The sequence below is a fragment of the Daktulosphaira vitifoliae genome, unplaced genomic scaffold (genome assembly GCF_025091365.1).
Source record: "Daktulosphaira vitifoliae isolate Bord-2020 unplaced genomic scaffold, ASM2509136v1 Scaffold_5, whole genome shotgun sequence".
In the NCBI taxonomy this organism is placed as follows: Eukaryota; Metazoa; Arthropoda; class Insecta; order Hemiptera; family Phylloxeridae; genus Daktulosphaira; species Daktulosphaira vitifoliae.
Window position 1 is genome coordinate 10,465,834 of NW_026099576.1, and position 12,250 is coordinate 10,478,083.

At 28.4% G+C, this 12,250-nt stretch overlaps 1 protein-coding gene across 1 annotated transcript; it reads right to left on the reverse strand.

Moving 5' to 3' along the window:
* Nucleotides 1-1,089: 1,089 nt before the first annotated feature.
* LOC126907047 (uncharacterized) lies at nucleotides 1,090-4,942 on the reverse strand. Its single transcript, XM_050688051.1, has 3 exons — nucleotides 4,868-4,942; nucleotides 1,693-2,283; nucleotides 1,090-1,633 (listed from the first exon to the last, which is right to left on the reverse strand). The coding sequence occupies exons 2-3, from the start codon at nucleotides 2,153-2,155 to the stop codon at nucleotides 1,575-1,577; spliced, it is 522 nt and encodes a 173-aa protein (XP_050544008.1). The 5' UTR covers nucleotides 2,156-2,283; nucleotides 4,868-4,942; the 3' UTR covers nucleotides 1,090-1,574.
* Nucleotides 4,943-12,250: the final 7,308 nt, after the last annotated feature.

Here is a 12,250-nt window from a genome sequence, read left to right on the forward strand (position 1 = left end):
TTAGACACAATGTTATAAATGCATATGTGTGTATGTGTCAGTTTATTTATTTATAGTATCATTTAAGTGTAGTGTATATTAAGATACAACCGATAGAGTAGGTAATTGATTTGACGCTATATTGTTTCAACCNCGATAGAGTAGGTAATTGATTTGACGCTATATTATTTAAACCCAACTAAACGCTAAATTGTACATTCCGAAACAACAATCATATTATGTCAATTGCCACCGGAATTTCTGGTAATATTTTTCTTTTTCTTTGCCTTAATCCCAACTACTTGGGGTCGGCCACCCTTATCCTAAGATTCCACTTGACACGATCTCCCACATCTTCATATTTCCCCCATTTGCGGGGAACGAGGGAATTTTTTTCAATTTTTAAGGGTAATGTCTTCAACTAGATACCAGTTGTGATCTTTTGACGTATTTTTGAAAGAAATCGGTCCTATGAGAGCTGAGAAAAAGTGGCAACAGACATAAAAAAAAAAAATAAAACACATCATAGTAAAATTAATATCTTCTCCGCTTCGCATCGAAGCTAATATTTTACAATTGTATCGCAATTTATTATTAATGTATAACTTATTTTAGGTACTTACCAAGTTTTAACATCTTTAATAACTTTTTATTCAGCAAATATTTTGCATTACTTTTTTTTAATTAATTATTTTAGTTTGGGACTACCTTAAATAAATATATAATAATAATATAAAATAAAATAATAAGAAGAAAAAAATAAAATAAAAATGTTTTTAATTTTATCAAAACTTTAAAATAGCTGAATTTGATGGACAATAAAAACTTTAGGATAAGTATTTATTGTGTTATAGGCATTTCAATACATAGAGTAGTTATATAGCGTGAGTGGAGTATAAATTATAAATATACTCACCTGCGCTAATGTAGACTAATGTGCAAAAATTATTTAAAAAATATTTGCTAGTTCAAAAATTATTACAAATATCAAAACCTGGTGCTACTTCTTGTATAAAAAACACAAATAGGTTAAATTAATTATATATTTAGCATTGTTAAACCAACAAAATCACAGAAAATAATAAAAAAAACTAATCATGACAAGTATTAATGAAAAAATTTAGTAATTAATTAATTATGATTTTTACTGAAATTTTTAAGTTAAAATATAATTCAATAAAATGTCAGAAAACCCGTATTTATTCTATTCAACATTTATTAATAATAGATAAATATTTTTGATATTTCGCTGAAGAAGGGAATAAGAAATCTTCCAACTCTGTGAGTTGTAAGTGGTGACTAATTATGTGGCGTCAGGTCGACAGCCTGTGTAAAATTTCGTCAAAATTTATGAGGAATTCTGAACAGAACACAGACGGAATGTCCCATCCCTGAAGTTTTGAAGAGGAGAAAAGTTAATATTTGTTGTGTGTAGGAAACATAGTCGAAAAATTAATTTTCAAGGGAAAAGAGTTGAATGTAGTAAGTACTTATGCACCACAACTAGAGTGTGATGAAAAATATGAATGAGTTTTGGAAAGAGATTGATGAGGTGATGCAAGGAATGCCTGGTATTAAGGATGCGGTTACAACTTTTAATTATTTTCTATTTTTAGTACTGTTGGAAGTTCTTCATCTATTGCCAATTCCAATTCTAGATTCAAAAAAAAATAATTATAAGTTATTAAATTAATATTTATTTATTATAAATACCTAGCTCAATTGGGTCATCTAATGAAGCTACAAACGTTTCTTCAGTAATTGGATCAAATTTAAATCCCAGTTGGAAATACTTTTCTATAATTACTGTTTTGATATAATCTTTCATTTTTTTCTTCAAGACTGTGATAAATACTAATGTTATGCCCTGGTCCATAATAGCTTTATGTTCCTGACTCCACTCATTCCATAAATAATTCGTATCATACGGTACAAATTCACAATAACATCGAGTTTCATAGTTGACAAATTTTATCATGTTTTGAAAAAAATCATCTACAGTATTTAATGTCCAAATGTATGTAGAAATATCATCACGTGATAGAGGTTTTTCGTTCAAAATGTTATGAATATTTTCTATACTTCCTAACAAAGGACTTATCATGTAGATATTTTTCAAACATGTTACCCATGGGAAGTTATGTAATAAATCCAAAGAATCCATGGCTCCTTTCATCAATGTGGTCAGTGGAACAATAAATGAGGTTATTATGTATATGACTTCTTCGGTGCTAATGTATCCATTTATTAAATCTTCCTTTTCTATAATTTTTTGTTGACAATATTTTATCACATTCCTTATAACTGTAAAAAGATTATTAATAACTTTTGCGTATGCGCATGCAAGATATACAGTCAATCCTCTTATTTTGTTATCACATTTTTTGATTTCTGTTGGTGTTACAATCAAATGTTGAAGGTAATATTTTTTATTGTAATATTTTATAAAAACCAAATCATTAAAATCTTTCCAACCCGAATATTTTAATAACCCATCTAACTGCTGTGTTGTTGTTTTTTTTGAGCCTAAATCTGCTTTTGTATACAAAATCACAAAAAATAATAAAAAATTAAACTTGATGTATTTTAAAGAATGCATTAAGGTAAAGAGAGACAAAAGATTAAAACTTTTTTATCGAAATTTAATTTTGCGGAGAATCAAAAGAATCGTGTTTATTCTATGATTACGGATATTTATACTGTTGTCATTTATAAATAATATGGTAAATATTTATGATAAACACATCTGTTTTTTGATAACAAATTTCTTAATTTTTTTTTTTAATTTTAGACTTATTTATCTAAATAAACTTCTACTGACATTTTTACATTTTTTTAATCGAAAAAAATAGCTAAATACAGATGATGAATTTTTTAGATTAGTATTGATTGACATCTGACAGCTTCAATTTACTGTTGTACCACTTAAGCGTGATCGAAGTACGTTAGGAATACAACTTAACTTATTTACCAAAAATTACATGGTTTTTTACTTTAAGAGAGGTTTAAGACAACAAGTCACTGGAAAGTTTTCTTTTTTAAATCATGTTTTACAAACAAGCTTTAATTTGAAATATTTTAGAACTATGTAAGTATTCCTATGAAAAATATTACAAAATTGGATTTTTTCCTTATAATTGTATTATTTTTTGCCCTAATGCCTGATAACTCCTAGATAAAGATGTTTCCGTTAGTTTTTCTTTTATAATCTTGACATTTGGCACGATTCCCCGTCGCTTCGTGATACACAGTGCTCCATCTTTGTCAGTCGTCACTGTAGTTTGGGTATAGGGTAGTTTGATTGTCCAATACCACATGTCGTACGCCACGGTATAAAGTCTAGCAAGTACCGTACGACCGACGACGACCCGCCCCTCAAATATGAATGGAGTCTTCTTCACGTCGTCGAGGGTGTACGCTACGGACTCTCGAAGTGTCGCACGACCGGACACGACGAACCGACACGGCGTCATATCAACGCTGCTAACTTTTGATGACCACACCGGACATCGCGTCACCGCGAAAGTGCCTCGATGTTATGCGAAGATTATCATTAGCTGTGTCCGTCTTTTCGGTTTCTTTTTAAAAATGTTGTTGCTCATCAATAACAAACAACCGACTGGTGGTGTCTACCATCAAAAACATTATTGCAACGCAAGTTGTGTCATCTAACTCTCCGGCGGGGAATCGAACCCGGTTTCCAGCGCGACAGACTTATCCCTACGTGAAATGACTTGTTGTTACTTTCAACAGTAATAGATAAATTAATTATTTGAAAACAAACTAACTCAATTTATTAACTGAAACAAAAGTTATAGTATTTGTCATATTTAAGGAATAATGTCAAACGTTGCGTACATTAAAAATAAAGTTTCGTGCTTTGTAGGCACAGATAGGAAATCATAGGTATTATGGTTTATTTTCTTTTAAGGTTTTTTAATCATTTTGCATGAGTTTGTATATTATTAACAAAATATTTTTTCAAATTGTTCTTTACTTACACCTGAGATATATTGTCAAGGCTCGTACTTTTAGATCGCATCATACTCTGCTTGTTGGTATTTTAATTTCATTTTCTAGGTAAATATAAGTTTTGTAATACGTTATAAAGCTCACAACAACAAAATTTTTCATTCTACATATTTTTATAAATTATCTAATTTATCCACTGCTTGTCTTAAATTTGCATTATTTCTTGTCTAGAGTTTCGCCGTTATTATTAACTATTAATCAATTGATTATTATTTTGTCGATAAAAATATAACTATTAAAATAAAAACAGTAATTAATAAACGAGTATAATCTATGTAATATACACAGTGATCAAATCTGGAATTACTTTCTTAAAAAGTATTGAAAATTTTAAATTTTTGTACAGAGGATTTTTGATCCAAAAATTCTATAATAATATGTAGTATAGAATTTTTTTTACATTTTTTTAAGGTTGAAAAACTTTAAATGTTATTTCCTTAAACGGATTTCTTCATTTTGAACTTGTTTATATGGAAAAATACAAACATTTTGCTCTTTAACACTTTTATCTGATTAACTTTTTGTGTTTAAAAATAGTTAAAATATTTGGATTTCAAATAAAATTGTATTATTAATTTAGTTTTATAATACTAGTAACAGCACTAAACTGACTCGATAGCCCATAAATTTTGTTATTTATCAAAAAACTTTTGTTATCTTACCATTCTATTCTACCATCTTATTTATCATATCTTAGTTAATAAATATAGGTTTATGTGACAGCATAGATAATGTAGTAAACAAAACAATAAAATAATTTAAAAGATTCAAATTTATCCTAGTTTACTTCTCTTTATGTTTGTTTATCATGTACATTTTTAAGGAGTAAAACATATGATTAAATATTCTCACTTACCTTTATTTCCTTTCGTAGTTGTCAGAATTAATCCTTTAGTAATTTCTCGGTTCAGTGTTAATAATCGTTCGTTCTTACGTTTATTTCTATTAATAAGATTTGTGTGTATATTAAATATTAATCATCAATACGCACTTTATTTAGTTCGACAATATACGTCGTTTATCAAATACGCACGTAAAAATATTCTCTACGAGGGCACCTAAGACTATCTTAATACATAATAAAACAAGGTAAAAAACGTTATTCTGGGAAAATTACTTAGCGTGCTTCGATTTTCAGAATTTTTTTTCAAAGAAGTCACGAGACTCCGAGAAAATTATTGGTGAAGGTCGGAAAATTTTTGTTGCTTGCCCGCAAGCGTTTTAAAATTTCGAGAAAAACTCTCGCTGAGGGCAGTGTTTAATGATTTAAGGTTTGCATGGACTTAAATCTATTCACATGGTTTTAATAAGCGTATTGACTCATTTCTGTACTTATACAGAATGGAACAGATTTAACTGACAACTCGTATAACTTATGTACTACATAACATTTTATACTTTTATTTTTTTAATAAATTTTTACACTAGAGAACTATATTTAAAATATATTTTATGTTATTTTTCGCAATTAAAAAAAATATTTTAAAAATTAATTTTTTTATCAAAATGTTTTTTTAAGATTTGAAGATAGCCATTTAATATTTAAGTTTTAAAGAATAATTTTTTTACCAAAAACTCTTATTTTAATTCAGTAGTTTGGTTTATACAGAATTTTTAAATTTGTTAAATTTCGATTTTTTTTTTTTGCAATTTTTCTACGGTGTCAAATGTTAGTTCATATTATGTAAAGTACGGAAGTAAATACTTAGTACGTTATAATTGAATTTTTAATATATTTTTGTTACACTGATTCTGATATAATATATTTTCTGCAGAATATTTATAGTGCCAGGCGCAGCTGTGTACTCTTATCGGAATCAGTGGCCTACTTGTGAGGATGCCTTAAAGAGGCTTACTCGCTGAAGGCGCGTGAGGCTCGTAGTGCCTCAGCTAGGCGAAGCCTGTTATGATTTATTTTTTATACTTTTCAAACTCTTTTCATATTGTACTAGGTTTTCACTAATAATATTTTCGATAAATTCACTACAGTCGGTGTCGATATTCTTAAAACTTGCTCTAAACTCTTCAAAACAGAATTATAAGAATATGTCTATCTATATTAAAAAGATAATCAACAAGACTGCGATGGCCCAGCCTTTCTCATTGTAAAGCCTTGGCTGGCGCAGACACAGTTAACCTTGTTAGTATATATTAAATATTATTACAATATACCTTAATATTATTTACGCCAACTGCTTAAAAGTACCCAAGAAGGTAGGACTTAACCTCATAACTGAAGGGTACACGGGCCTAAAGCAGTACTGCTATAGTAGTTAATATCGATTACAATATTATGATTCTTAACACTTTTCGGCACATTTAAAGCTGTTCATGAATGAAGGCCACAATAATATTTAGACTGTTTACCAAAAATAATATGAATTTTATATCTAAATAAATATTATTATGTATTTTCACTTCATTCGGCACATTTATGGCTGCCCAGGAATGGAGAACATGGAGAAATATTTGAAATTATTAAATATAATAAAACAATATTAATTTCTTGTGAGGATATTAAGTTAAAATAAAAATAAATAAGACTTATTTTCTGGGCAAAATATATTAAATTATCTTGAGATAATTTTCACTATTTAAAGTAATATGAAAAAAAAAAATTAGTAGTCAGGACAAATTATTTACTCATACTGACGCAAATTCCATGTTAGAGAATATCAATCAAGAGCATTAAAAATCCTTCCATACAAAAAAATTCCCTGCTTTAGGAAAAAATTACATTTTTACATTCTTGAAAGAGTAAACCAGCAATTTCTAGTGAATTTTCTGGATTGCTGAATAATTATTTGTGATAAATTAATTATGATAGAACCCTTGTGTAGGTGTTAATAATAAATTATAAGGGACTAGTTTTAAACACATGTTGATAAATAGTTATTTTGAATACACTAAAAGGGAACATTCCTTAGATGATTTTTTCTTTATTTATATATACAGGACGATTATTTATCATAACTTACAGAATAAAACAAACTCAACACAATGGAGTCGGGGCAATTGGGGACGTAGCATAGTAGTTGAGTACAGTATAGATAATATCTGACAGTGATAATAATCACTATCATAAAAAACTGTTCGATGCAAATCTGTAGATAGTGTTTAATTTAAAAAAAATGGGTGGATTATTCCAAAAGCTACATGATCTCCTATTTCAACATTTTTTCAATTTTTGAGGGTAATGTCTTTCATTAATTTTTGAGTTACGATAAATTATTTTATTTCCTCTCACCTGTTGTCTCCTTGTATATCTAGATGAGACAACCCGCCTAAGTTTTCTTCAGGACTTCTCATATTTTTTGACAAAATTTTACACCGGCTGTCGACGCAACCCCATTAGCATCTTTACGAGTACCTTTTACACAGCAAAATATACTGAAAACTGCTTTGACAATTTTAGCTAAAATAAAAGTTTTGACCCTGCAAATTGCAACTATTCACTTTGTTCGAAACAATTTTAGCTTCGATGCGTAGCGGAGAAGGTATTAATTTTACTATGATGTGTTTTTTTTTTTTTTTATGTCTGTTGCCACTTTTTCTCAGCTCTCACTGGACCGATTTCTTTGAAAAATACGTCAAAAGATCACAAATCGTATCTAGTTGAAGACATTACCCTTAAAAATTGAAAAAATTTCCCTCGTTCCCCGTAAATGGGGGAAATATCCAAAAAAATTACAAATTTAAAAATCGCTAATTTTCGAAATTTTTTCACTTTTTTTTCTTAAAACTTCCATAACTTTTTGAAAAATCAACAAATCAACATAATTTTTTTTTATACTAAAACCTTAGATATTTACCTTTCATTTGATATCATTTTTTTGAAAATCTATCACTTAACCTGCTCATTAGGGGGGATTTAAAATAGCAACTTTTTTACAAAAATTAACTTTTTCAACTTAATTTTTGAAAATGTTCCGGAAATACTGCGTCCTTTAAACATATATCAAATTAAAGCTTATTTTATGTACTATAAAATGAAAAAAAAAAATTTGTCCCGACACTTTTTTTTCTACATTTAAACGGCTGCCGTAGTTAAAAAAACACTATTTTTGTGTTAAAATTTTCGATTTTCGATTTTTAATTTTCAACTTAAAAATGCTATAACTTTTTGAAAAATGTATATATCAGCACAATTTTTGTTTTCTAAATACATTATAAGTACATCTTTCATTTGACATACTTTTTATTAAAATTGGACAATTTCCCCTTATATAGGAGGCGTTCAAATGTTGAAATATTGTAAAAAATATAGAACTTTTTCAACTTAACTTTTGAAAGTGTTCCGGAAATACTGCGTCCTTTAAACATATATAAAATTAAAGCTTATTATATGTACTATAAAATAAAAAAAAAAAATTTGTCCCGACGATCTATCTTCTATGTGCAAATGGCTGTCGAAAATTAAAAAAAAATGTAATGTTTGCGATAAATATTACCTTTTATCGGAATGTTTTTTGTGCTTAAAACTGTCATAACTTTTTCAAAAATTAACAAATAAAAATAATATTTTCTTGTATTGAAACCTTAGATATTTCCCTTTCATTTGATATAATTTTTTTTGAAAATCTAACACTTATTCTGTTCACTGGGGGGATTTAAAATAGTAACTTTTTTACAAAAATGAACTTTTTCAACTTAATTTTTGAAAATGTTCCGGAAATACTGCGTCCTTCAAACATATATAAAATTAAAGCTTATTTTATGTACTACAAAATGAAAAAAAAAAATTTGTCCCGACGACCTATCTTTTATACGCAAATGGCTGCCGTATTCAAAAATATGCTATTTTTGTATTCAAATTATGGGTTTTGTATTTTATTTTAATAGAAGTTGATGTTAATTTTGCAATTATCCATCAATTTTTTAAAATTAAACACTATCTACAGATTTGCATTGAAGCGTTTCTTATGATAGTGATTTTAATCACTGTCAGATTAAATCTATCTGGACCCAACTATGCAATGTCTCCACTATGCCGCGACCCTACTGTGCTACCGTTTAATTTTTTAATTAAACATTTATAAGATATAATTACAGAAGATCACTTATACAAAGATCGTTTAATATATAAAGCCAACAACTGTATATATACTTTTATATACTAGATATAATATATTCAGTAAAAAATGAAATGTAATGTAATATAATTGATGGAAATATATTAGAAAAATGGTAGTACAGTGGGGATAAATTATTTTGTTTTGTTCATTTTTCAAAAAGTTATGGCAGTTTTAAATTAAAAACGTTCAAAAAATGTAGAAAATTACCAATTTTTAAAATTGTAATTTTTTGGAGATTTTCCCCATTTACGGAGAACGAAGTAAATTTTTTCAATTTTTGAGGGTATTGTCTTCAATTAGATACGATTTTTAATCTTTAGATGTATTGATCATCAAAATCGATCCAGTGAGAGCTTTAAATAAGTGGTAATAGACACGGGAAAAAATAATAATAATAATAATAAACACATTAAAGTATAATTAATACCTTCTCAGTTTCGTATCGAAGTAAAATAAGTAAATTAGTAGTCTACATTTCGAACTGACTTTTCAAGTCATCTTTTCAATATTTTTGACCATTATATATGACGAACAATATAGTCATATAGGACGGAGGGGGCAGGTACTCCATATTCTTAAAATACTCAAATTATAATTACAAATATAATCTTCAGACATGTTTTAGCTTCAGATGCGAAGCTGAGAAGTTATTGGTTTTAATATGATGTGTTTTTTTTTTTTTTTTTTGGGTTCTGTTATCACTTTTTCTCAGCTCTCACCGAACGGATTTCTTTCAACGATACGTCAAAAGATCACAAATCATATCTAGTCGAAGACATTACCCTCAAAAATTCAAAAAATTTCCCTCGTTCCTCGTAAATGGGCGAAACTTCCAAAAAAATTGCAATTTTAAAAATTGCTAATTTTCGAAATTTTCGAAATTTTTTTTACTAAAAACTGTCGTAACTTTTCTAAAATGAACAAATCAATATAATTTTTTTTTTATAGATGCTTGATGTCTTTACCTATCATTTGGTATATTTTTTTTATAAATCTGACCTTTTACCTGCCCACAGGGGGGGATTTAAAATGACAACTTTTTCAACTTAACTTTTGAAAGTGTTCCGAAAAGTCTGACACTTTTATATATATATATATATATATCTTAAATTAAAGCTAATGTAATATAATTTAATTTGAAAAAAAAAATTTGACCTCTGGACTTTTCTTCGTGATGAAAATAGACACAAAGTTAATAAAAAATTACGATTTTTGTAAAATAATTTTTTTTTATATTTTTAACTTAATAATGCTATAACTTTATGGAAAATGTATGGATAAGTAAATTTTTTTTTTATATAGATGCTTGATGTCTTTACTTATCATTTGGTATATTTTTTTTTTGTAAATCTGACCCTTTATCTGCTTACAGGGGGGATTTAAAATTACAACTTTTTCACAAAAAATTAACTTTTTCAACTTAACTTTTAAAAGTGTTCCGGAAGGTCTGACACTTTTATATATATCTTAAATTAAAGCTTATGTAATATACTTTAATTTGAAAAAAAAAATTGACCTCTGAACTTGTCTTCACGGCGAAAATGGCAACCGAATGCCATTTTCGTGTGAAAATTCTCGATTTTATTTTTTACATTTTTAACTTAATAATGCTGTAACTTATTAAAAAGTGTATGGATCAACACAATTTTTTTATGAGAAATAATATTTTTTAATAATCCCTTTTTCATTCGACATATTTTATCTTAATCGAGATATTAATAAGGAACCAGCAGATCAAGTAGCTTTTGGAATAAAACACTAATTTTTTTTTAAATTAAACACTATCTAAAGATTTGCATTGAAGCGTTTATTTTTGATAGTGATTTTAATCACTGTCAGATATCATTATACAAGATCCAACTATGCAGCAACGTCACCACTGTGCTGCGCCCCCTCTGTACTGGGTTTTTATTTACCTTTTTATTGGGAAAGCAAAAGAGTGATGGGATTGACGAGGATGTAAGAAACCGAATTAAGTTCGGGTGGTCGAAGTGGAGAGAAGCGTCTGACGTCTTATGTGAAAAAAGAATTCCAATGAGGCTGAAAGGAAAATTCTACAAGATTGTAATAAGGCCAGCTATGATGTATGGTTCAGAGTGTTGGGTGGTTGATAAAAAAGTAGAACAGAGAATGAGTGTAGCAGAGATGAGAATGCTTAGATGAGTGCAGTGACTAGAGAAGATAGATAAGGAACATATAAGAGGGAGTATAGGTGTAATGTAATGAGAGAAAATAGACTTAGATGGTTTGGTCATGTTACGAGTAGAGAATAATCGGAAGTTGTAAGAACAGTTATAGAAATGAATGTTGAAGGAAGAAGAGGTAGAGGAAGACCAAAAAAAAGATGGAGGGAGGATGCTATTGAATGCGATTTGAGGATAGCTGATGTGAGCGTAGATGATGTGGGAGATTGTGCAAGTGGAAGTTTAGGATAAGGGTGGCCGACCCCAAGTAGTTTGGATTAAGACGAGGAAGACGAAGAAGAAGACACTAATTTCTACTTCCGTTACAAATCTTATTACTGTCTCTAAGTCATCTTGTTGTTGATTTTATTACTTATTTTCAAGTTTATTTTTCAATAACGTTATATACTCCGTTGGATGAAATTTTTCAATAAATTCTTGTTTTAAAGATACCCATTTTCACTAGGTAGATTTCTCCTATAAATTCTCAAGAAAAATGCTAGCAGTGGATAAAAATTTTACCTAATTATCATCAATGCAACCGTTTACTTCTCCTGTTTTGTCATATTGTTTAAAAAATTCACAATAAGAAAAATTAATTCAAACAGTATAACCAAATTGTTAAAATTATAAAAAATTCATAAAATACATTATTATCAAATAATCGGAGTAATATTACTAACCTTGATTATTGATCCAGTTGAAATACCAGAACATAATAAAATTTATTGTCGTAATTGTGTGTTTGAGTCACTAGTTTTGAACAACTTTGTCGTGTCAATATCAATTGAAGACACAACTCTTTTATAAGTTTGTTATAACAACACTAGATTTTAGCTTTATAAATAAACAAAACCATTGAGTCTAAGTTGACTCAAGACCTTTTTCTCTCTGAACACTACCATGGAATATATCCACGACTGTCAGCCGTAAAAAAGTAAAAAGACTAATGTACTCAATTTATACCAGCACACTTTACTC